We start from the raw sequence: 22,619 nt of genomic DNA, 5'->3' as shown, positions 1-22,619 counted from the left end.
GGGGTGGCGAGAGGCTTCACCAGAGACAGAGTGGAGAGCAGAACAGGCAGATGGATGAAGTACACTGCTGAGGGGAGCAGCGGGCGGGCCGGGAGAGGTCTGCCGCGCCATGTGGTCACCTCCGGGGCAGGCGGGAATAGAACTCATGCGGAAGCAGCATTAGATTCTCAGTGTTGTGCTTTAACCCGCTGCACCACCAGGGAGGGCCTGTGCAGTATTCTTAATATAGTGGAGACTCTTACAATTTTCAGCTGCTAAAACAAAATAAAATAAGTTAGATGATCACTTCTCTAACTTGAAAATCAGGGTGTGTAAGAGATGTGTTGAAAACCAGTACAGAAGCGACCACACAGTACCATATTCTTTTACACAAAGCATCCCTCTTCCACTAGAAAAGAAAGAGAAACATTCCATAGTATAAAAATCACTTTCTGTGGAACTTGAGTCTGGGTGAGGAGACTGTCAACCAGGATTTTCCAATCATGAGATCACTTAATTGGTTGAGACAGTCCCATTGACCTGAAGATAATCTAATTTAGGGCATTCTTTTGTTGCATATATTTCTCTGCCCTCAATATTAGCAATATGTTATCATGTGTTGGATAATTAAAACTTTTGGGATATGAATATATCATAGTTGTTCTAAAAAACAAAATTGCATTTCTGGAATAATAAAAAGGATCATGTTTCGACCTTCCCTGCTGGTGCAACAGTTAGGGCACAGTACCTCAAGCTAGCCGCAGCTGCTGCAGTGTGAGTTCGATCCCGGCCCGGGAGGTGATCCACATGACACAGACCTCTCCTGTCTTGCCCGCTGTTCCCCTCAGCACTGTAATTCACCGACCTGCCTCTTCTGCTCCCCACTCTGTCTCTGGTGAATCCTTTCACTACCCTTGCACCTCTGGCCTGTACTCCAGTCTTGTATGCATAAATAAATAAATCTTTTAAAAGAATAATCATGTTTCTATAACAGTTTGGATTTTATGTTAAGATTAAACTAAGAACAGAATATGTTGAGTCACCAATAAGATTAAAAATAAGATAAAGAGACTACCTGGATTAACGATCACTAATGAAACAACCATTAACTGAGTTTTTATTGAATAAGAACATAGTTCTACTGTCACAAAGATAGCTCAATATTGCTTAGTACTATGTTATGGAACAAATGAACTAACTACATTCTCAGAAGCATTCCCAGAACTAGACTTGAGTTTTTTCCCTGTTTTAGTAAAGATTGGTGTTTATAAAAATTGTGACCAGATAAAACATTGATTCATGACTGCTTTAAAAAAATTCCCCAGCAAAAATCTGCAACAAGATTATTTTTGACAATTTAGAAGGGGTATATTGAAAATGTAGACATTTTCACTAGATTTTTCAATTGCCCCAAATGACAAAAAAAGAAATATGCTTTTTCTAATTTTTATAAATTTGAGTGAGGTACAACTTCTTCACCTTGAAAATATGAGCATATCATTGTGAAGAGATGAAGTTTGGCCTACACTAAGAGAAAGTTGTATCCTCCTATTATTGTAGCCTAGTAACCTACAAAAAAAATTTAAATGCACTCGAGAAACAAGAATCTATTCCAGAAAGCTAATGTCATTTATTCCCTTGTTGTCCATTACCTACCATGTTCCAGAGGCTGAGTTATGTATGCAGGGAAAGAGTGGGCCTAGAAAATGGCTTGCTTCTTCAAAGCTATAAATCAAGTTCCTGGATCACACCCAGACGCACTGGATGGGATAACTCTCCCTGTAGCTGTTGTTCTGCCAAATGGAACAACTGCACAAATCAGGAGAAATATGTTTTAGGATGAGTAACTTATAAACTGTACTCATGGTTAGCAAAGTTTTAAAAGTGTTTCAAATGTTTTTAGCCCTTAATGAGAAAATAGAATCTCTGTTTGAATATGACCAGAAAATCAATATTTCATCTCCCTACAGAATATGTTCATTATTTTTTTTGTTTCCAAGTCTGCTCTTGATTTTCTCATTTCTTTTGTTGCAGCAAAACAATATGACGGGTAAGAGGACAAACAATGGAATCAGACCATGTGATTCTAACCTTTGTTAGCATCTGATCTTGGGAAAATCATCTAATGTCTCAAAACTTCAATTTCTTTATCTATTAACTGGGGAATATAAAAATACCTCACAACATTCTTATAAAGGGTAAGTGACAATTTATTGGTTTAGCACAGAAATTTAAATTTGGTATGTTCAATAAACATTTAGTATTGTTATGAAGGACATAATTATTTGCTCAATCTGATTTTTCCAGTCATTCAAACAGATTTTTAAAAGTTTTCTACATTATATATTTTTTCTTTATAAACAGATTTCTTAAAATGTAGCTCACATAGTGAAAATTCACACATTTAGATTATATGACAATAGTTTTAACATGTATTCAGAGTTGTACAACAATTACCATAAAACATTTTGTAACATTTTCATCATGACAAAAATATCAGTACTTATTAGCTGTTTCTCTCAACGATTTAGCGTATGACCAAACAATCCCACCCCTAGGTATCTAAGAGCACAAAAACACTAATTCGAAATGAAACCTGTACCTCTACGTGTATAGCAACACTATTTACAAAAGCCGAGATGTGAAAACAATCTACATACTCCAGAGGAGCGGATCCAGAAGATGTGGTACATATACACAGTGCAATACTACTCAGTGATCAAAAAGGATAAACTCATGCCTCTGTGGCAACGTGGATGGAACTAGAAGGGATTATTCTAAACCAAGTGAGCCAGAAAGAGAACGATAAATACTGGATCATTTCATTTATAGGTGGAATCGGGAAAAAAATAAACAAAGAATGAGAAATGACAAATGGTTAGACTGACCCCTGAAAACATACCATAAATATGAGACACTCAGGAGGGAGGGTGAGAGGAAGGGTTAAGGGTAGAAGAGCATGGTGGAGTGTGGTAGAGGACTGTGGACATTTTGGTGGTGGAAAATTACAGTGTCCATCACATGATTTATGCCAGCACCCATCTTGTAAAATATGGCTACTAAAATATCTCTGAGAATGTTTCCTTTCTTTTCTTTTTTTATTAGACCCATCTATTTATGCATACAGAATTGGGGTACAGGCCCAAGGTGCAGGGGTGGTGAGAGGATTCAACAGAGACAGAGTAGGGAGTGGAACAAGCAGATTTACAGAAATCCACTGCTGAGGGGAGCAGTGGGAGAGACAGGAGAGGCCTCCTGCACCATGCGGGTCTTCTTCCTGGCCTGGGATGGAACTTGTGCTGAAGTGACAGCCACTTCAGCAGAATCCCAGTGCTGCGTTCCAACCCGTTGTGCCACCAGGGAGGGCCCATTCCTTTATTTTCTATATCTCAGTCACCAATGTATTCTACTACCGGCTTCCCCATACAAGTTAAATTAATCTTCCAAAATAGAATTCGGTGGTAAAACCATTGAAAGTGAACTAAAAATTTAAACATCTAGTAGCATCAAGCTTGAAACTACTCTGTGTGTTTGTAGAACTTCTGCATCTTACAGTACAGTGTCCTGTTACAAAAACTGAACTCAATATATGTCATTTCCAGGACTGCAGTGGTGATTATATGGGTAAAGTTGTGTGTACTTTTTACCACTGTATTTACCTGGCTAATCATAGGAGAAGATACATTGCACATCTTCAGTAAATTTTTGAACAAATAAATGAGTTTATGAATGAAAGACTACACATGTATGCTACTACTACCCTAATTTTCATGTGAAAATTTTGAAATTGTACAACTTTCATAGAGATTTGACATCCTATTGTATGTCATGTTCCATTCCACTCAGTTTGTGATAGTTTAGTCACCATCTGACATGTAAGAACAAGGAAGTAATTCAGATGTGTATTCAGATTTGAATATGATTAACAGTGTGAGCTGGAATATACACAACAACCACATCCCCACCGTTTCTGAAAACAATAAATAGAAATTGATTCTAAGAGGCAAGAAGATAATATTGGGAAAGAAAGCGAACAACAAAAAACTTAATGTCATTGAGAAAAATTTTTAGTAGATAGAAAATGTTAACTACTGGTTTCAATTCAATTAGTAAATGCAGATTATATGTTGAAGTAAAATAAAGCCATACAGATAATATTTACTCTCCCTGAAATGGACACTAACAATGGGTGATTTCTCTATATTCCACATATTAATGATACTATCTGGATTTTATCTTTTTATTTCTGACATATTCCATTTAGGATTAGCTCTTTAACTCCATCCACATTGCTGCAAAAGTCATGAATTTATTGCTTATGATTGCTGAGTAGTATTGCATTATATATATGCACCACATCTCCTTAATCAACTAAGCTGTTATTGGGCAGTTTCCTTCTTCCCATATCTTGACTGTCATAAACAGTGCTACCATCAACATAGAGCTGCATTTTTCCTTTCTAATTAATGTTGTTGTACTCTGGGTAGATACCTAGTAATGAAATTATTGTGTTGTATGGAAGATACATACTTAGTCTTTTGAGAAATATACACACTGCTTTCCATCTGGGTAAGACCATTCTACACCCCCATTAAAAATTTGAGAGGAAACTTCGTTGGTGGTGCGATGGATTAGGAGGCCGCACTGCAAGCCAGCCGCAGTCACTTGAGTGTGAGTTCCATCCTCCCTGCCCGGAGGTGACCCACATGGCACGGCAGACCTCTCCTGACCCTCCCGCTGCTCCCCTCAGCAGTGTACTTCATCTATCTGCCTGTTCTGCTCCCTACTCTGCCTCTGGTGAATCCTCTCACCCCCTGCTCCTCTGGCCTGTACCCTAGTTCTGTATGCATAAATAATTCTTTAAAAAAAAAAGCTCTACGTCACTTCTAGACTGAAACATTAAAAAAAAAAAAGTGTAAGAGGGTTCCTTCTTCTCCACACCCTCACCAAAACTTGACGCAACTAGTCGTTTTGAAGTAGGCCATTCTTTCTGGTGTGAGACAGTATCTCATTGTGGTTTTGATGTCAACTTCCCTGATGATTTGAGCTTCATGTGCCAATTGGCCATCTGTGTCTTCTTTTGAGAAGTGTCTAGCTCCTCTGACCATTTCTTGATTGGGTTAGTTGTTTTCTATTGTTGAGTCACACAAGCTTTTTGTAGAATTTTGATATCAATCCCTTGTTAAATTATTGGTGCAATATTTTATCCCATTCTGTAGTGTGTCTCTTTGTTTAAGTTATCTCATTCATTGTGCAGAAGCTTTTAAGTTTGATGCAGTCCCCGTCCTTTATTTTATTCTCTTTTTTCCCCCTTGCTTCTGGGATGATTCCACAGAAGCAAGGAAATTTCTGAAATTTTTGTAATGGAGTGTTTAGCCTACATTTTCTTGTATGTATTTTATGGTTTCAGGTCTTACATCCAAACCTTTTATCAAGTTTGAGTTGAATCTTATTTCATTGTTGGTAGGAATGTGAACTGGTAAAATAATTATGAAAAACAATCTGGAGTTCTCTTAAAACTTGAAAATACTAAGTGATCTGGCAATCCCACTCTTGTACATACACTCACAGAAAATGAAACAACTAACGGAAAGCTCATATATTCCACAATATTCACAGGAGAATAGTTTCAATAATAGGATATGGAAACAACCTAAATCTCCTTCAGTGGACAAATGGATCAAGAAGATGTGGCATAAACACACCATGGAGTATTATGTTGCAATAAAAAGGACAAAATGCAGCCATTTTCAACAAAAATGCAGGAAAGTTGAGAGAATTATGTGCAGCAAAGTAAGGCAGAATGATAACAACAAATATTTGACATTCACAAAACAATCCCATAACATAAAACTAGTGGATATTAATAAACATTCTAAGGACTCTAAGGTTAAGAAGGAAGACAAGGGAGAGAGACAAGGGACGCAAGATATGGTGTTGAAGAAACAATAAACATAATGAACTATCATCTCACACCTGTGAGAATGGTTCATATCAAAAAGACCAGAAATAACAAATATTTGCAAGTGTATAGAGAAAAAGGAACCCTTATATATACTATTGCTCATAGTATATAAAAAATTGAAGAGGAGCCCTCTTTAACACTAATGCTAAAGAATATATGTACTCCTATGTTTACTACAGTACAATTTACTATAGTAAAGCTATGGAAACAACCTAGGATTGCTTGCCCAAGGATTAAAATGATGTGTTATGTATGTATGTATTGTACATATATGTATACACACGAACACATAGATGCAGTGGAATACTACTCAGCTATATAAAGGATAAAGTCTTACTATTTGTGACAATATGAATGGAGCTAATAAAATAAGTCAGAATGATTGCTTCTCGGCCTTTTGGTTAAGATCAAGTGTAATAAGTCAGAATGAGAAAGACAAAAATCCTGGATAGTTTCAATCATGTGGATTACAAAGCACCAAAAATCAAACCAAAACAGAGTCTAGAAATCTGAACGCAGAATTGTTTGCCGGAGGGCAAAGTGTAGAGCAAAGTGTGGAGGTGGGGGGTGGGCAACGGACTGTTTTGGAGTACTGTGGGTGCCATGGTGATGAGCGTGTTGTGGTGACATATACCTGAAAAGGTGTGAACCCAGACCTCTCAGTTATGGACAGTGTTGTTAACCAATGTTAACTCAATAAAAAGGAAGATTCCATGTTATGCAACCATTTCACTGCCTTATTCATTTCATAATTTAAAAATTGTTTACTCCTTACTTGTCCTAAGTGATCCTGAGAGCAGTTGGTAGAAGATATTGCAGCAGTCTATTGAGGAGGAAGCTAAGACCCAAAATATGGAGTGATTTGTTCAATGTCACGTAACCAGCAAGTCATCTTATGCTAGCTTTGCTATCAGAGTTTGGGTCTACTCATCTGAAAAAATGGACATAATTCCTGATCCTTTAAGGTTTGATACACTAAAAAAATAATGTGCCATGGACTCGGTAGTTAAATGTGTGTGAGCAACAATTTGTTCCTACGTTCATGTGTTACGAATCACAGGGTTAGATTAACCTAGATCCTAAGTTGAGTTATCACAAAAAACTGTCAGACAGAAGGTAACTACAAAGAAAAATCTTAGGAATTTTAAATTTCCTAATAAATGCTAAATTATAATGGTCAGGCTTGACTAAAGACTAAGTAAAAAAATGCCAATATTTCTAAGTAAACTCAATCATCTGGCCCTGTGTAAGGCACAGATTTCCTACTTTTCTCCTCCATTCCTTCTCATCTGTGATCTACCCAGAAAAATGAAGACTGTCTTCACAACTCCCCCCACCCCCCCGCTCCCCAATGAAGATAGGATTCTGGATTCAGAATCAAGGAAACACTGGGAAAAATTTTAAACTGAATTTCTGGACAAAGAGATGGTCACTTACATATTCAAGTTCCTTAAGTAAGTAGGTTGATAAGTAGCATAGTCTCTAGTAAAGCGGTAAACACATCCGTTGTATATAGTGGCATTGTCTGTGCAGAACCAAGTATTTAATAAAACACTTTAGCTGTCATCCTCAGTCATCCATCTCCACAGCATGAACTTCATATATGAAGTTCTCCTTCAGTGTCACCACTGTAGGACAACTGAACAAATGGCTTGATTATAGTGGCTACACATGTAAAAGCTTCAATAATTGTTTCTATTTCAGCCTCTTTGAGATGATAGGTTTTTGTCCTGAAGCTGCATTAGCATCTGCCTAAATTTTATATCTCCCATGCCCATTTCAATCTCACTACACATAAATACACACAGCCCTGCTTTTCTCCCTACAGATTTCATTGCAGATTACTGAAGAGAAATAGGCTCTGGTTTCCTTGAAAAATGGGCAGTTGAGAAGGCAGAAGCTGTATATTTCTGATTTATCATTACTCTAGAATAGGAAATTAAAATTACAAAACAAACTACAAGAAAGAATTTTCCTGTTAAAATTAACCAATTATCTATAAACCGGGTTTGCAAGTATTCTTTAAATGGAAGACATTATAAAGGTACAGAAGAATCAAGAAAACTGCTTTTGTTACTTTGTTGGGTGCAGAGCTGAGGAAGGCTGAGTTTCGTGCCAAGTCAATGTGGGGAATCAGGGCCCAAGTTTGAGAAAACAGAACAGGACAGAGGCAGAAAGACACTTATGCGGCAGGTTTCCCCTCTGTCGTGTTAAAATCTGAGAGCAGAGTTGGTGGGAGAAAGCCTGGAATGCAGGTGAGGTGCGTTTAGATTCCATAGCCGCCGATGGCTCCGCCTCCCTTCCTCTTTCCGCGCCAACAACCCCCACCCGCATCCCATCGCTTGAACCCTCTCTCGCTCCTCCCGAGGCCCCTCCCTGGCCCCGCCCACAGGCTCCCACTCAGCTTGTGACCGAGTCATAAGTATCCCCTGGTCTTGCTAGCTGCGGCATAAGGCAAACTGGGAAGACAGTAGGTGGTGCTAGGGCTAGCACGATTTTTTTTCCCTACCGGCAGCCCAGGACGCTCATTCCAGCCTGCACTTACATCGCAGCCCAGAGTCACCATGGTGAAAATCGCCTTCAACACACCCACCGCGGTGCAAAAAGAGGAGGCTCGGCAAGATGTGGAAGCCCTAGTGAACCGCACAGTCGGAGCTCAGATCTTAACCGGCAAGGTAGCAGTCCCCAATACACTCCGGACAGCCTGTTGGTGTTGGGAAGGGGGTTGGGGGAGGTGGAAGAAAGTAATGGGGCTGATGGCACAGGATAAAATGAAAGCTGCTTTTGTGATCCTGCTTTCTCAGACAGTCTTGTTCTAAACGATTAAACTATTCTTCGGGCTTTCGCATGGTTCAGTCTGGTCAGCCACCTTCTTTCTGTGGTGCCCTACACCCGGCTTTATCCCAGCACGTCGAGCCACGTTCCTGTGGTTCTAATTCACGCTGTATGTGGCTTGAGTGCTGTAGGAGGGAATTTGAGGAGAACCTCTGGGACCCAGTGTCATCTCCTTGGGAACATGTGGGGGACAGGGGTTCACTGAGAGAAATGCTGCCAAATCCCCATCTCCAAAGGCGTGCACAATCTCACTGGGGCAGAGTGGACTGCGGGGTGAGCAAGGGAAGGAGATTAAACTCTTTCTTTTCGACGCGGATGAAGTTTTATGAATCTGAGTCCTTCTAGCATCACTGAATGTTGGGGGAGAGGGCAGGACAGCTTTAACTTGAAGCAATAAAGGCTGGGGCAAGTATGCGTCTCTGCTTGAGCATGGATATTTTCAATTTCTTGGTCATAGGGGCTTTTAAGTATTTGGTAATGGAGTTCATCAAAATTTAAGTTGGCTTTAAATAGAATTTGGGATGTTCACTGTGCTCTCTTACTGCAAAAACTTCGTGTGTTTTTCGAGTGGCAATTTCTAAAGAAAACATGCTTCCATAAAAATTAATTTAGAGATTTTTTTCCCTTTTTCTTTTTTTAGTATTTCTGTTTGAGTCATGGTGCCTCTCAGTACCTCCCCTCCCCCGCCCGCCATATAGAGCTGTAACTCATGTCCGAACTTGTAATTTAAAACTATTAACATTGCCAAGAACTGGGAGAGTTTTCAAGAAATATATATTAGCCATTATTTATTCAGTCCAATTTCCTTTAAACATCTGTTATGGTTTCAATGTTTATAAACTACTTCTCATTTCCTCAGTAAAAATCACAATGTTAAAAAGCTCAGTGATATTTTCTTCTTGTGATACAAGATCTACGAAGAACTTTTGAGTCCAGAATGGAAATTTTAAATGTGCTTTGAGTGAAACGATAACCGCAGTAGAAAAATGATCGTGCACACAAGTTGAAATACTGTGTTTATGCACAAGTTTTACCGTGAAAATATTCAACATTTAAGCCAGCAATCAGACTAACTTTTGTGTATTATACATTTCAGAATGCAAAAGTAACACTCCCTTGCATTGTTGAGGTTTTGATTAAATGATAGAAGGTTAAATATGTAACCTACCGACTCTGTAAGTGAAACATTGCCAGATTATGGGGGAGGTCTAATTAGATGCCAGTAGTTAAATATAGTCACATAGTTATCCCTTTTTTTTTCTCAGCAGCGAAAACCTCATGACTTGTAGTTGGGATTCAACTAATATGCAAGTTATACTTCTTGCCAGGCTTGTGGTGTGATGAGAAATAAACAAATATGAGCATTTGCAATGTTATTAGATTTGTTGGGTGTTGCGAAACTCTTATAGGATCTTGACTTGGCCACTGCAGGGCACTGATTTTGTTACTCGACAGAGAGAAATTAGCTATATGGTAAGTGACAACCACCAACAAACATCCTGAGGTCCAGAAAATTTAAATGAAAGCAAAAAGTCATTATTGCTAGTGCGGTAGGAAATGTTTGTAATTGAGACGTTTATAGTAAGACTTTGCTTAATAATAGACTCCCTGATTATTGGAAGGAGAAAATAAATTTCAGTATTTATTTTTTTCATATCTCAGAAGGAAAAGAAAAAAATTAGTTCCTTGGAATATTTGAAATTAAGTCATTTTGTAATTTATGGGCCAGTCATTCATCTTTATGGACCTCAATTTAATCAACTGAAATACAATTTCTAAGTCTAGATTACAGTGATTTACAATCATAATTTACAATTCTGTCTCTATAGTGTCAATTAGAAGCATTTTAATACCAATAATTTAAAATCTCTGATAAAGAAAAGCCCTAAGGTTTATAGAAACTAATGAAGGTTTGAATTTTGATAAATGTAGCGAAGAAAATGTGAATATCAACTTTCTTTGAATTTTAAAGAAAAACATATATATATATTTAAATTATCAGTTGCTTAACTAGGTCACATGAGCATTATAGTAGTTGTTAAGGAAAAGAGCTAATGGGCTAAAAGACTCAAACAGATATATTTATATATCAGTTTGAATGACTTAACCTTTCACTAGCCTAGACTAGATTTGCTGACTTCATAAATTTTGCCCTTCTGTCAAAATATGTCTTCAAGATATTTTGACATAAAATAATAGGATTGAAGAACCCCTGATCCAAAGCTCTGGGAAGAATGCAGAATTAATAAGTTACTTGTTTGCTTTGAAATCTTTCTTGTTCCAAACCCTAAGCAAATGATTGACTTATTAGAATTTTGCAGTCATGGTTACACACATTTTGTATCTCAGTATCTCAAATACTGTACTTTAAAATTTAGTGTTTTATCTAGAACTTGGAAAATATTATTTCGTTCATGCAGTATATAGCTATAGAGCATTGGGTGGCATTGGGAAGCCTATTATCTCTTTAAATATAGGAGCAATATGAAATATCTCACTTTCTATATTTCAGATTGTAAAATAAGTGGAAATGGCATTAGCTGTCTTATAGAACTCCTTACAGAACTTAATTTTCAAAAAAAGGGCCTTTTGAAATTATTTAATTAATGGACAATTTTCTTCAATTGGCAAGCAAATAGCTATGAAAATTGTCAAGAAATACAAATGTATTCCAGAAAGTTAGTGATTATAACACTAAACAAATCAAAAAATTTATAATTTCCTTTTATTTAAAGAGGATAACTTATTGCATACATGAATGGTTCAGATAATTCTACAAGTATGTATTTGAAATAATTTCATATCTATATTTGGGTATGGAAATGCTAGAAGGGTTCCCTCTCTGGTGGCACAAGGGGTTAAAGCGCAGCACTATGAAGCTAAGTGTAGCCACTGCACCATGAGTTTGATGCCTGGCCAGGGGAGTGACCCACATGGCACAGCAGACCTCTCCAGTCTTACCCACTGCTCTCCTCAGCAGTGTATGTCAGTGGATCTGCCTGTTCTGTTCTCCACTCTATCTCTGGTGACTCCTTTTACCCCCTGCAAGTCTGGCCTGTACCCCAGTTCTTATATGCATAAATAAATAAAGCTTAAAAGAAAAGAAATGCTTGAGGGAAGGTAAATATAACTGGAGATTTCCACATCTATTAAATACCATTCATTGTCTTGAAATGATTTTAGACTAGGATAGTAGCATCTTTTCAAAATATTTTGGGTTTCAAGGAAAATAAATCATATAGGAAAGGAACTATGTGTCTAAAAGTGCAATCAGTTTGTTTAGTTATTTGTTTATTTTTAAATGAAATACTATTGTTTTACATACTTTTGGCAGTATAGGGTTTCTCCTCTCAGGCGTGATCACCATATCTCTCCCATTTGTTTTTGCTTTTCTTTAAATAGGAACTCCTAGTTGCAGCCCAGGAAAAAGAAAGCTCCTCTGGGAGATGCATGCTGACTCTCTTAGGCCTGTCATTCATCTTGGCAGGACTTATTGTGGGTGGAGCCTGCATTTACAAGTACTTTATGCCCAAGGTAATAATTACAATTATTATTTGGATTGCTTAGTGTTATACATTTAGCAACAACTTAAATAATTCTCTGTAGCAGAGAAATGAAAATTTATAGATTATAGTTACCTTTTAGTTTATAAAGTTAATATTTCTTCATGTTGACAACTATAGTCAATAATCTTCAGCTTGCTAAAGAGTACAATAAATTGGTATGAGTGTGAGAAATGATTCAAATGTCATGGTAGTATTACAATAATTTGTTCTTCCATTTTCATCTTCTAGAATACTATCTACCATGGAGAGATGTGTTTCCTTGATTCAGAGCTCCCTGCAAATATCCTCCGAGTAGGAGAGCCCTACTTCCTGCCTGTCACTGAAGAAGCTGACATTCGTGAGGATGACAACATTGCAATCATTGATGTGCCTGTCCCCAATTTCTCTGACAGTGACCCTGCAGCAATTATTCATGACTTCGAAAAGGTGGGTTTCTTATTCTCATTGATATTTTCACAGCTTATTCATTTGTACAAAACCTGTTTATAAATGTACCTTTTTATTTTCTGAAGAAGGGTACCAGTATTCATGGGTTATTATAACACAAAGATAATATCATTAATGTCCTAGAATTTATTTTTCTTTAATTGAAGTAACATTGTATTATAACAAAGATTTCAAGTGTACAGCATTATAAATCAACATATGTATATAGCACATTATGTACTTTTTTTGCAGCAAAGCCTTTTTCATTTGCTTGATATTAATGTTGATAATGAATCAACATTAGTTGATTTTGAAAGGCTTAAGCTGCATATTCTAATAGTAGCTGGAAAATCCACAGCATTGATACTTTGATATTACACCTCATATTTCTCTCCTCCTAACAGGGAATGACTGCTTACCTGGACTTACTGCTGGGGAACTGCTATCTGATGCCGCTCAATACCTCCATTGTTATGTCTCCAAAGAATCTGGTGGAACTCTTTGGCAAACTGGCTGTATGTATTTTGGATGTCAAAATTTTTATAAACATTTCCAATTTTTTTCATTTAAAAAATAATTATTTGAACCAAAACATTCCAAGTCACTGAAATATAATTTTCAAATAAGAAACATTTTATGAACCTAAAATTGCCCTAAAAAGTATTTTAAAAATGCATCTGCTATAGATAAAGATTTAAATAATGTTTTAGAGAATTTATCACTTCAGTTTTTTTTTTTTAATTATAATTTTTAGAGTGGTAAATACTTGCCTCACACTTACGTGGTTCGTGAAGACCTAGTTGCTGTGGAAGAGATTCGTGATGTTAGTAACCTTGGCATTTTTATTTACCAACTTTGCAACAACCGCAAGTCCTTCCGCCTTCGTCGCAGAGACCTTCTGCTAGGTAAGACATTTAGCCTTTCCTTTGTACTGTCTAACTGGGGACTGAAGTATGTTGGGAAAAGCTGAGAGCAAATTTAGATATGTTTTTATTTACACAAAAGTTCAACAGCCTTTTTTAAATTGCAATGTCTTGTTTTTATAACTTTATATATGTTTCAACATTATAATTTGACATCTGTTTACACCCGTGTGCTCACACAAAATGTCCAGTTTCAAATGTTAAATCATTTAAGTTGCTATATAAATATAATTGTTTTAGTCTTTTAGGCCATTAGCTCTTTTCCATGACTGCTGTAATGCTTCAATGACCTAATTAATAATCATTTAATTTGATGAAAACAAATGCATGAATTCTAAGGAGAAGCAACAACTGATAACTGGTCTAAAAATATGTTTTTCTTTAAAATTCAAAGAAATTTGGCATTCACATTTTCTTAGCTACATTTATCAAAATGCATACCTTCTATTACTTTTCTATAAATCTTGGGGTTTTCTTCACTGTAATAATTTTCAGAAATTAAAATTAAAATTAAAATTTTTTAATGAAATTTAAAAACATCTAACAATGCTTTTCTCAATTGTATCCCCATGTTAAACAACACATTATTTTACATAACAATTTTTCTTTATCCATTCATCCTTGGATGGATACTCAGCTTTTCCCCGTGTATTGGCAATTGCAAACATTGCTGCAGTGAGCATAGGAGTGCATATATCATTTTTAAATTAACTTCATATTATTTTATATTCTTCACTAACAATTTGTGATGGTGAACATTTCTTCATATGACTGTTAGAATTCTTTATGCCTTCTTTGGAGAGATCCTCTACCCATTTTTTAAATCAGATTGTATGTTTTTGAATTGTGGATTTGTATGTGTTCTTTATATATGCTGGATATTAACCCCTTGTCAGGCTATGATTTGCAAATATCTTTTTTTGTGTGTGTATTTCCTCACAGGTTTTAACAAACGTGCCACTGATAAGTGCTGGAAGATTAGACACTTCCCCAATGAGTTCATTGTTGAGACCAAGATCTGTCAAGAATAAGAGCCAATAGAAAAAGAAAAGGAATTCAGTAGTAATAAGAAGTCAGCGCTATATAATATGATTTCAATATTAAAGTTGGGTGGGATACTGAAGAAATTTACTCATGCATTTACTCTACTGCTTATACGTAAAAAAAAAAAGAGAAAAAAAAAGAAAATACTGGCAACTTCAAGCTCTTGTCAGTTTTTAATTTCACTGACATTGCTTGTTGTTTGAAACCAAAATAAAGTATATATTATATACTTTATATTATATTATATTTTTGTTTGAATTTGTAGGGTTTAAGCTCCTGAAAACAGCATGAATGTATCAGCTAACATCTTTACATGAATTTCCATTCTTTGAAATTTTTACATTGATCTCCACTCAGTTATGTTGTAGAAGATGATTTAAATTTAAAAATTGCTTTGAGCTTTTGTGAAAAGCATGTCAAATCTCTTAGCAGTAAATTTTGTTTTTAGTTTTTTGCAACTTCCCTGAATTTAGAAATTATGCCTTTGCATTTTTGCTGTGTTCTGTAATAATTCTGACTTATACGTGAAAAAAAGTTATGAGTAATTTTTATTAATGCAGTGATTCTTTTTTACTGATATGTAAATCCAATTTGTGAAATCCAGAATACTGTAAAAGTTCCAAATGCTGTGAGGACTATTTTATAAAGACTATGAATTCTACAACTGTATAATAAATTTTACCATATTCAACCACTGTTTCTTACTTGAGGTATACTTATTATGAAAAAGTAGCATAACTTGTTTAGCTTTATTTACATGTAAAGATAGAAAATTACTAAGCTGGCTCTGCCCAAACTATACATTTCTATTTTATAATCTCACATTTTACTCCTCTTTTGCTAATATATCAAATACTCTTTTACAAATACTCTAGAATTGGTTTACATGTAAATCGAATTACATGTCCCTAGCAAGTTCAAAACTTGTGAATGCTTCCTTTTTCACACACACCAAAAATCATATGCAGCTATAATAGATCACTAAGAACAAACCTTGAATAAGATGTCAAGATTAACACTTTTAAGAACTTCACCTGCTGTGGGCTCTAGCTGCCTACGCACTTCCTACTGGTTATGCCATAGCTGGCAGATGAAGAAGCATCTGCAGGAGTACACAGCACTGCCACTGAACTCAGGAGTATCCAGGAGGAGTCAGCCACTAGCCACCAGTTTCTACATTCGCCCTGCAAGTGTGTGGAAGCATCCTCGCTGCCCACAGAGGGCTGTGCCACATTAGCACAGAGCAGACACGTCAGGTTTGGAATGTTCCTTTAACTATTAGTGCCTCAGTTTCTTCTGCTCTAATGTAGGTCACTGAGAAATTTATCTATAGGGTGTTCCTGTTGAACATATGATCTGGGGCTTCCCTCGTGGCACAGGGGTTATAGTCTCAGTGCAATGAAGCTATAACCAGGCACTGCATCATGAGTTCAATCCCTGGCCAGGGAGTAAACCAACATGGCTTAGCAGACCTCTCCTGCCTTGCCCACTACTCCCCTGAGCAGTGTATTTCAGTGGATCCATCTGTTCTACATCCCACTCTATCTCTGGTGAATCCTCCCGCCTCTCCTCTCCCACTCTTCTGGCCTGAAGCCCAGTTGTTGTATGCAACATAAATAAATCTTTTTTAAAAAAAAGGGAAAAAATGAACAACACAGGTGTCATTGTCAGAAAAATCACGTTATGTCGCTTAACCCCCAAGTTGCATAACTTAACCCTCCCCTGCTTCCATCCTTAACATGTTAAAAATGTTCTGGTTTTAGGTTAAAGAATAATTTGAAAACACTTATAGGAAAATGAATCATGCATTTTTGATATTGTATTTTTATGAGTCAATGCTTTGAACATATTAAGGGCATTAATTAAAAATACACTGGTTAGGCCCTCCCTGGTGGTGCAGCAGGTTAAAGCACAGTACTAAAAAGCTTAAGCCACTTCTGCATGAGTTCGATCCCTGCCTGCCCCGGAGGAGATCCACATGGCTGGCAGACCTCTCCTGACCCGCCCACTGCTCCCCTCAGCAGTGTACTTTGTCAATCTGCCTGTTCTGCTCCCCACTCTGTCCCTGGTGAATCCTCTCACCCTCCGCATCTCTGGCCCCAGTTCTGTATGAATAAGTAAATAAATCTTTTAAAAAAATACACTGGTTAAACAAATGACACTTTCCTAAAAACTATAAAATGGGGGAGGGTACAGTATTTTAAAAAAACATTTTTCTTTTATTAGGTTAAAAATTGTCTTTGATAACTGATCACCTGTTGGTAAAGGCAATAGATTTTGATAACCAAAATTGCACTGTAGTCAAATAGTCAAATACATAGCCCTAAAAATGTCATTATTTTATTAAAAAATATATTTTAATTAAAAAAATAAAAGCTTATGTCTGCTAGGAGAAGATGGCAGACAGACAAAATCCTTGAGCTGTTTTTCTCAGGAACGCCAAGGGTAAGTGCCGGGAGGGAACACCCACATCTACAGTGGAGCTGGGGATGAGAAGACCAAAGTCTCAGCAAGATGGAGAGTCAGAAACCATCAGAAATGGGATAAAAGTCTGGAAAACTAAGTCAAGAATGGTGTCACTTCGATGGAAGGGCTGAGAAGGAAAGAAAATAATTCTCTGTGAGAGCATAACCTGTTTCTCGGTGCAATAAGGAACACTCAGGGACTAGGAGCTGGGTCAGGAGTAGAGAGAGTCACATGGCCATCATCAGTGTGGCTCCCAGGGGTAACTCTAACTGGCCCAGTGAGCCTGGGAAGATACTCTTCTACTAACCCGAGTGACCACCTGACCACACTGACACGAAGGTTACAGGAGGACACAGCAAACTTGATCTTCCTGGTAGCTTATTCATGGCTACCATGGGACATATTACTTGCATAGAGTTTTTGGCAGGAGACTACTAGAATCCAGGCTTCCAGGTGGCTGGAGGTATGCCCACTATTGCCTTTCTCACCCCTGCAAGACCTCTGCATTGTGCTGACAAAGAGGGTTGAAACAGGGAGCCTGTCCAAACCCAGTGTAAGGGGGAATTGCAACCATATCTCGCATGCAGGGACTTTCAGTAGGGGCCGAATATTAACTGTTAGCATGAGACTAAGGGGTACACAAGCATCCAAAGCTATTAAGAGGTATATGCTCTAAAAAGGGGTCCAGCCATCCACCATACAAAGGCAAAAGTAACAATCTTACTGTAAAATATCTTTAATAGAATTCACATGCATAGAGATAGAAGATAAGAAAGAATATTCTTAATACATTTCCTAGAAAACACCCCAAGTTACCCATCACTTCATGGGCAAATAGTCAAACAGCTTTGGCACGGAGTGGAACAGCTGAGGCCCATAAGCTTGCCACAGGTGTCTTTTGGCTAAGAACCACAACAGAGTGGTTAGGCATGTCTGGAACAGAAGGAGAGACATAATACAAATCAAGACAACAGGAGCCATTGTCTATGCAAGGACAGCCTCCCCATGTGTCTCTCACGAGTGTCTGTCTTCCAAGTATGTCATGTGCCTGTTCTTCATATGTTTCCTCTAAGTCGCCTCAGCAGTACCAGGGTGCAAGTCAGGACACTGTAGCAAAAGCCCTCAGGTATTCTATTATAAACCCGATCATGGCTACTTAACTCCAGCCCTAGTTTCCAGCAACCTCCCAGTTAGGTTGTCAGATTCATTTTATACTAGAAGTTAAAATCCTGCATGCCTAAGACCCCTTCAGTGTAGAGGTAGGGGTGGACTCTGAAAATATCAGGGGGTGGAGTTCATTCAGGATGTCATTACAGACTTAAAGTTTGCTCCTACTCTAAAAATTCAATGAATATTGAAACAAATAAAACATAAAATGCGGCAAATATAGTTACTAAATAGGTTGCAAATGTTAAAATATTTTGAAAGATGAGATAAAAATGTAAAAAAAAAGTATAAAGATGTGATTGGTATATGTTGACAGAAATAAAATTTCGATGATAGACAGTTTATTAGATAATAAAAGTAAAAATTTTAGCCTGGGAAGCAGTCCCACAGATTTTACTCTGTGAGAACTATTCCAAACATTACAAGTTTGAATTTCATTTTTTAGATAGGAATATTGAGTGATTGATGTAACTAATGTAATTATTCTTAAAGAGAGGGACATTCTCAGTTGGGGGGTCACTAACATCATTTACTTTCCCGTTATATTTGCCTGAAGAAACGTTGATATTTTCTTTTTGAAGGATTTATTTATTTATGTATATAGAGCTGGGATACAGGCCAGAGGTGCAGGGGCGGTGAGAGGATTCACCAGAGACAGTGTGGGGAGCAGAATAGGCCGATTGATGAAGTACACTGCTGAGGGGAGCAGCGGGCGGGTCAGGAGAGGTCTGCCAGCCATGTGGGTCACCTCCGGGGCGGGGACTGAACTCATGCTGAAGTGGCTTTAGCTTTTTTTTTTTTTTTAAAGATTTATTTATTTATTCATACAGAACTGGGGTACAGGCCAGAGATGCGGAGGGTGAGAGGATTCACCAGAGACAGAGTGGGGAGCAGAACAGGCAGATCGACGAAGTACACTGCTGAGGGGAGCAGCGGGCGGGTCAGGAGAGGTCTGCCATGCCATGTGGTCACCTCCGGGGCAGGCGGGAATTGAACTCATGCGGAAGCGGCTTTAGATTCTCAGTGCTGTGCTTTAACCCGCTGCGCCACCAGGGAGGGCCCGGCTTTAGCTTTTTAATGCTGTGCTTTAACTTAAACTGCTGCACCACCAGAGAGGCCCCAATATGTTGATATTTTCTATGAAGATAAGTGGGTGATGCTAGAATTTAATCACTTCCGTGATTTCTAAAGAGTGCAGTGTGAACATACAAGGCTGGGTAACCATTGTTTCAATATTTTTTATAAATTATTTTGGGCACTAGTGAGGTATGAATGGTTTACTATCAGACAGCAGATATTTTTCTTCATTTAGTTTTTTTTTTTACATTTTCATACACCATTGTTCATTTTATTTGATTTTTCTCTTCACGAGTAATCCCCATAATTTTCTCAGTACATCAGCACATGTGAACCCTCGCAGTAAGTCCCTTGTTCTTCTCCTCCTGTTTGACCCTCTCCTTTCCACTCTCCTGCTCTATGTCCCAGATCTGTGGAGTGCTTGCAAATTTTATTTGTATTTGTTCACAACATAGGAACATAAAGATAGTTCTGATATAAAAGCCAATGCAGATGACTTTCCTCTCTTGCCTGGTAAGTCAGGAAAGGGGTGGGGGTGCTCCCAGTGCATTCTCAATATTTGAAATGTATCATATTAGTTTCAAATGCATAAGTGTTATTCTCTATTTGTCCATACTAAACAAATACCATCGAAATATTTCCAGTTAACATACTAAAACACAGTTACATTTTCCTGATAACTTTTTAAAAGGATTTATTTATTTTTACTTATGCATACAGAACTGGGGTATAGGCCAGAAGTGCAGGGGCAGTGAGAGGATTCACCATGGTCAGAGTGGGGAGCAGAACAGGCTGACTGACGAAGTACACTGCTGAGGAGAACACTGGGCAGGACAGGAGAGGTCTGCCAGCCATGTGATTAATCTCCCAGTCCAGGGATCAAACTCATGCTGCAGTGGCTTTGGAGAACTTCATAGTGAGTTGTTTTAACCTGTTGCACCGCCAAGGAGGTTCCTCCTGATAACTTTTAAGATCTACTCTTAACTTTAAAATGTGTAATACTTAATTCGAGTTGACTGAATAAAAGTCTTGATAAAGTTTATTTTATTTTTTATTATTAACATTTTTTCTTACATTGTCTTAGTCCACAGAGTTTCCCACCACTGTATCACCCACAGACGACCACCATATTCCCTTGTGTTCTTCCCCCTGTGTTTTGTCCCTTGTCTCTCCCTTCTTGCTAGTTTTGACTTTTTTGAATTCTGTTGGTTTCTCTATATTCCAGATATAGGTGACACCATCCGATATTTCTCTTTTCCTCTGATGTATTTCACTCAGCATAATCCCTTCCAGACCCTCCATGTTGCTGCAAAGAGTACAAATTTAGACAAAAATTTGTTAGATAACCAAAGTGGGATTTGTATTTGGAAAGCACCCTGACAGATTTTATTCTGTGAGAATTTTTAAAATAATCACAAGGTTATTGGTTAGTTTATATAGTTACAAACAATGAATCCCTGAAATCAGATATGTAATTATTCATTACAGGAGTAGGGACTCTCATCCTAATTTATTGTGAATTAAAGAGACTATGATGCTAGCAATGTAAATAAACAGGGCTGCTTGATTATATTCTTGATTCCTAAAAAATACAGCATTGAGATGCAAGCCTGGATACTCAATATTTAAATCTTCTTTATCCATCTTGGTCATAAATGGGAGTTGACAGTCTAGTTCGCTGGCAGAGAGCATATTTGTGTCTAACTGCTTCACAAACTTCAAATCTATGCAGATGGCTTTTCTCTCTTGCTTGCTAGATAAAGGAAGGGAAGTTTTCAGAACATTTTACAATATGTTCATAATTTTAAAAACTTTGGTCCGATAATCAACTAATCAACTTTTACTCATTACATTAGTGACCAAGGTTGTATCTTCCACTGAACATGGGGAACCTCTCACATCTCTTACCTATTCTTCACCTAAAGAGGTGTACAATATCAAACAAACCTACCTATGATGATATGAACCAGTAATACTGTGTTGTCCTGGTCAGAGCCTAATACCACATCTGGAAAACATAACGTTAAATTTACATTTCATCTGTCATTGTGTGTTTTAGCAATTCCACATGTAGGGGTCTTATACATTTGGTGTCTTATCATCTGTTAATTTAGTCTGACATCTCTTATAACATTTATGAACTAGAAAATGCACAGTAATAATAAGACAACAATAATAAATGTAATAAAAATAATCATTTTCCAATAGTATGAGAGTAAGGCAGAGAGTTAAAAAGGACAATAATGTAAATTAAAAAAATCTACCACAAACTTTTTCATATTCCTTAACTACTTGCAATATACCATCTCGTCCTTTGTCAACTGATAAATTGAAATTTGTGGTAAGATTCTGCTGCTCTTTGAAAACACCAGTGACTTCATTTTCCAAAAAGGTGTAGTTTTTTCTGAGGCCATCGAGTTCCCATGCGAAAAATTTTATCAGGAGATTTGATTCTATCTCCTGTAGAACTTCAGAGGTGCAAAAAGGCGTTGGCATGCTGAGATTCCAGACAGGGGGGAAGGGGAGTGAAGAAGACACAGGAGTTGGTGTTGGGTGCAAGTATTCCTGCCCATCTTTTCAGTAGGTCTTTATTTATACTGTGTAGCAAGTAGTTAATTACTTTAATGGATAAGGTAAGTTAATAACAAATCAATATGAAAGTTCTCAAGGAAGAGGAAACAATTCATCCTCTTCCTGACACTTTATGGCATACTAGATTATACACATTTATGATAACTTTCATGTATACAGATATTTAACTATGACTCAAAGGATAAGGGGTCTGGGAAAGGGTGAGCTGTTAGCAAAGGGGTCTTAGGGAAGGAATAAACTGTGTTAGCAGAGCCATCAGTGATTGTCTAAAGAGAAGCTAATGGCTAACTTAAGGTTAGCAGAGAGTTAGTTAGTGATTGTTTTAGGAAAAGGTTAATTAAGGCTAGCAAAGAGTAGTTAGTGATTGTTTTAGGAAAAGGTTAATTAAGACTAGCAGAGAGTAGTTAGTGATTATTTAAGAAAAGGGTAAATTAAGAGGAAGTCACATAATCATGCATTAAGCAAAACCTGTGTCAATAGGAAATTGTCCAGGAGTCCTTATGCCCTGGGAGTCTTATCTGAGGTTTATTTTGTTTCAAAAGACAGAGGAAGCTTTCCAGGAGTCTTGATGCTCTGGGA

General features: G+C 37.4%; 1 protein-coding gene across 2 annotated transcripts; it reads left to right on the top strand.

The window, feature by feature from the left end:
* The first annotated feature begins 8,384 nt into the window (after nucleotides 1-8,384).
* ITM2A (integral membrane protein 2A) lies at nucleotides 8,385-15,433 on the top strand. 2 transcript variants are annotated; one of them, XM_012727029.1, is made up of 6 exons: nucleotides 8,385-8,622; nucleotides 12,182-12,313; nucleotides 12,574-12,771; nucleotides 13,176-13,286; nucleotides 13,526-13,676; nucleotides 14,637-15,433. In XM_012727029.1, exons 1-6 carry the CDS (start codon nucleotides 8,509-8,511, stop codon nucleotides 14,723-14,725), a joined length of 795 nt encoding a protein of 264 aa, XP_012582483.1. In that variant the 5' UTR covers nucleotides 8,385-8,508; the 3' UTR covers nucleotides 14,726-15,433. The 2 variants fall into 2 exon arrangements, with proteins under 2 accessions (XP_012582483.1, XP_012582484.1); XM_012727030.1 differs by having other exon boundaries at nucleotides 8,385-8,619; nucleotides 14,637-14,865.
* Nucleotides 15,434-22,619: the final 7,186 nt, after the last annotated feature.

Source organism: Condylura cristata, unplaced genomic scaffold, assembly GCF_000260355.1.
Source record: "Condylura cristata isolate star-nosed mole 26May11 unplaced genomic scaffold, ConCri1.0 scaffold00019, whole genome shotgun sequence".
Taxonomy (NCBI): Eukaryota; Metazoa; Chordata; class Mammalia; order Eulipotyphla; family Talpidae; genus Condylura; species Condylura cristata.
This window is presented reverse-complemented; position numbering and strand designations above follow the sequence as displayed.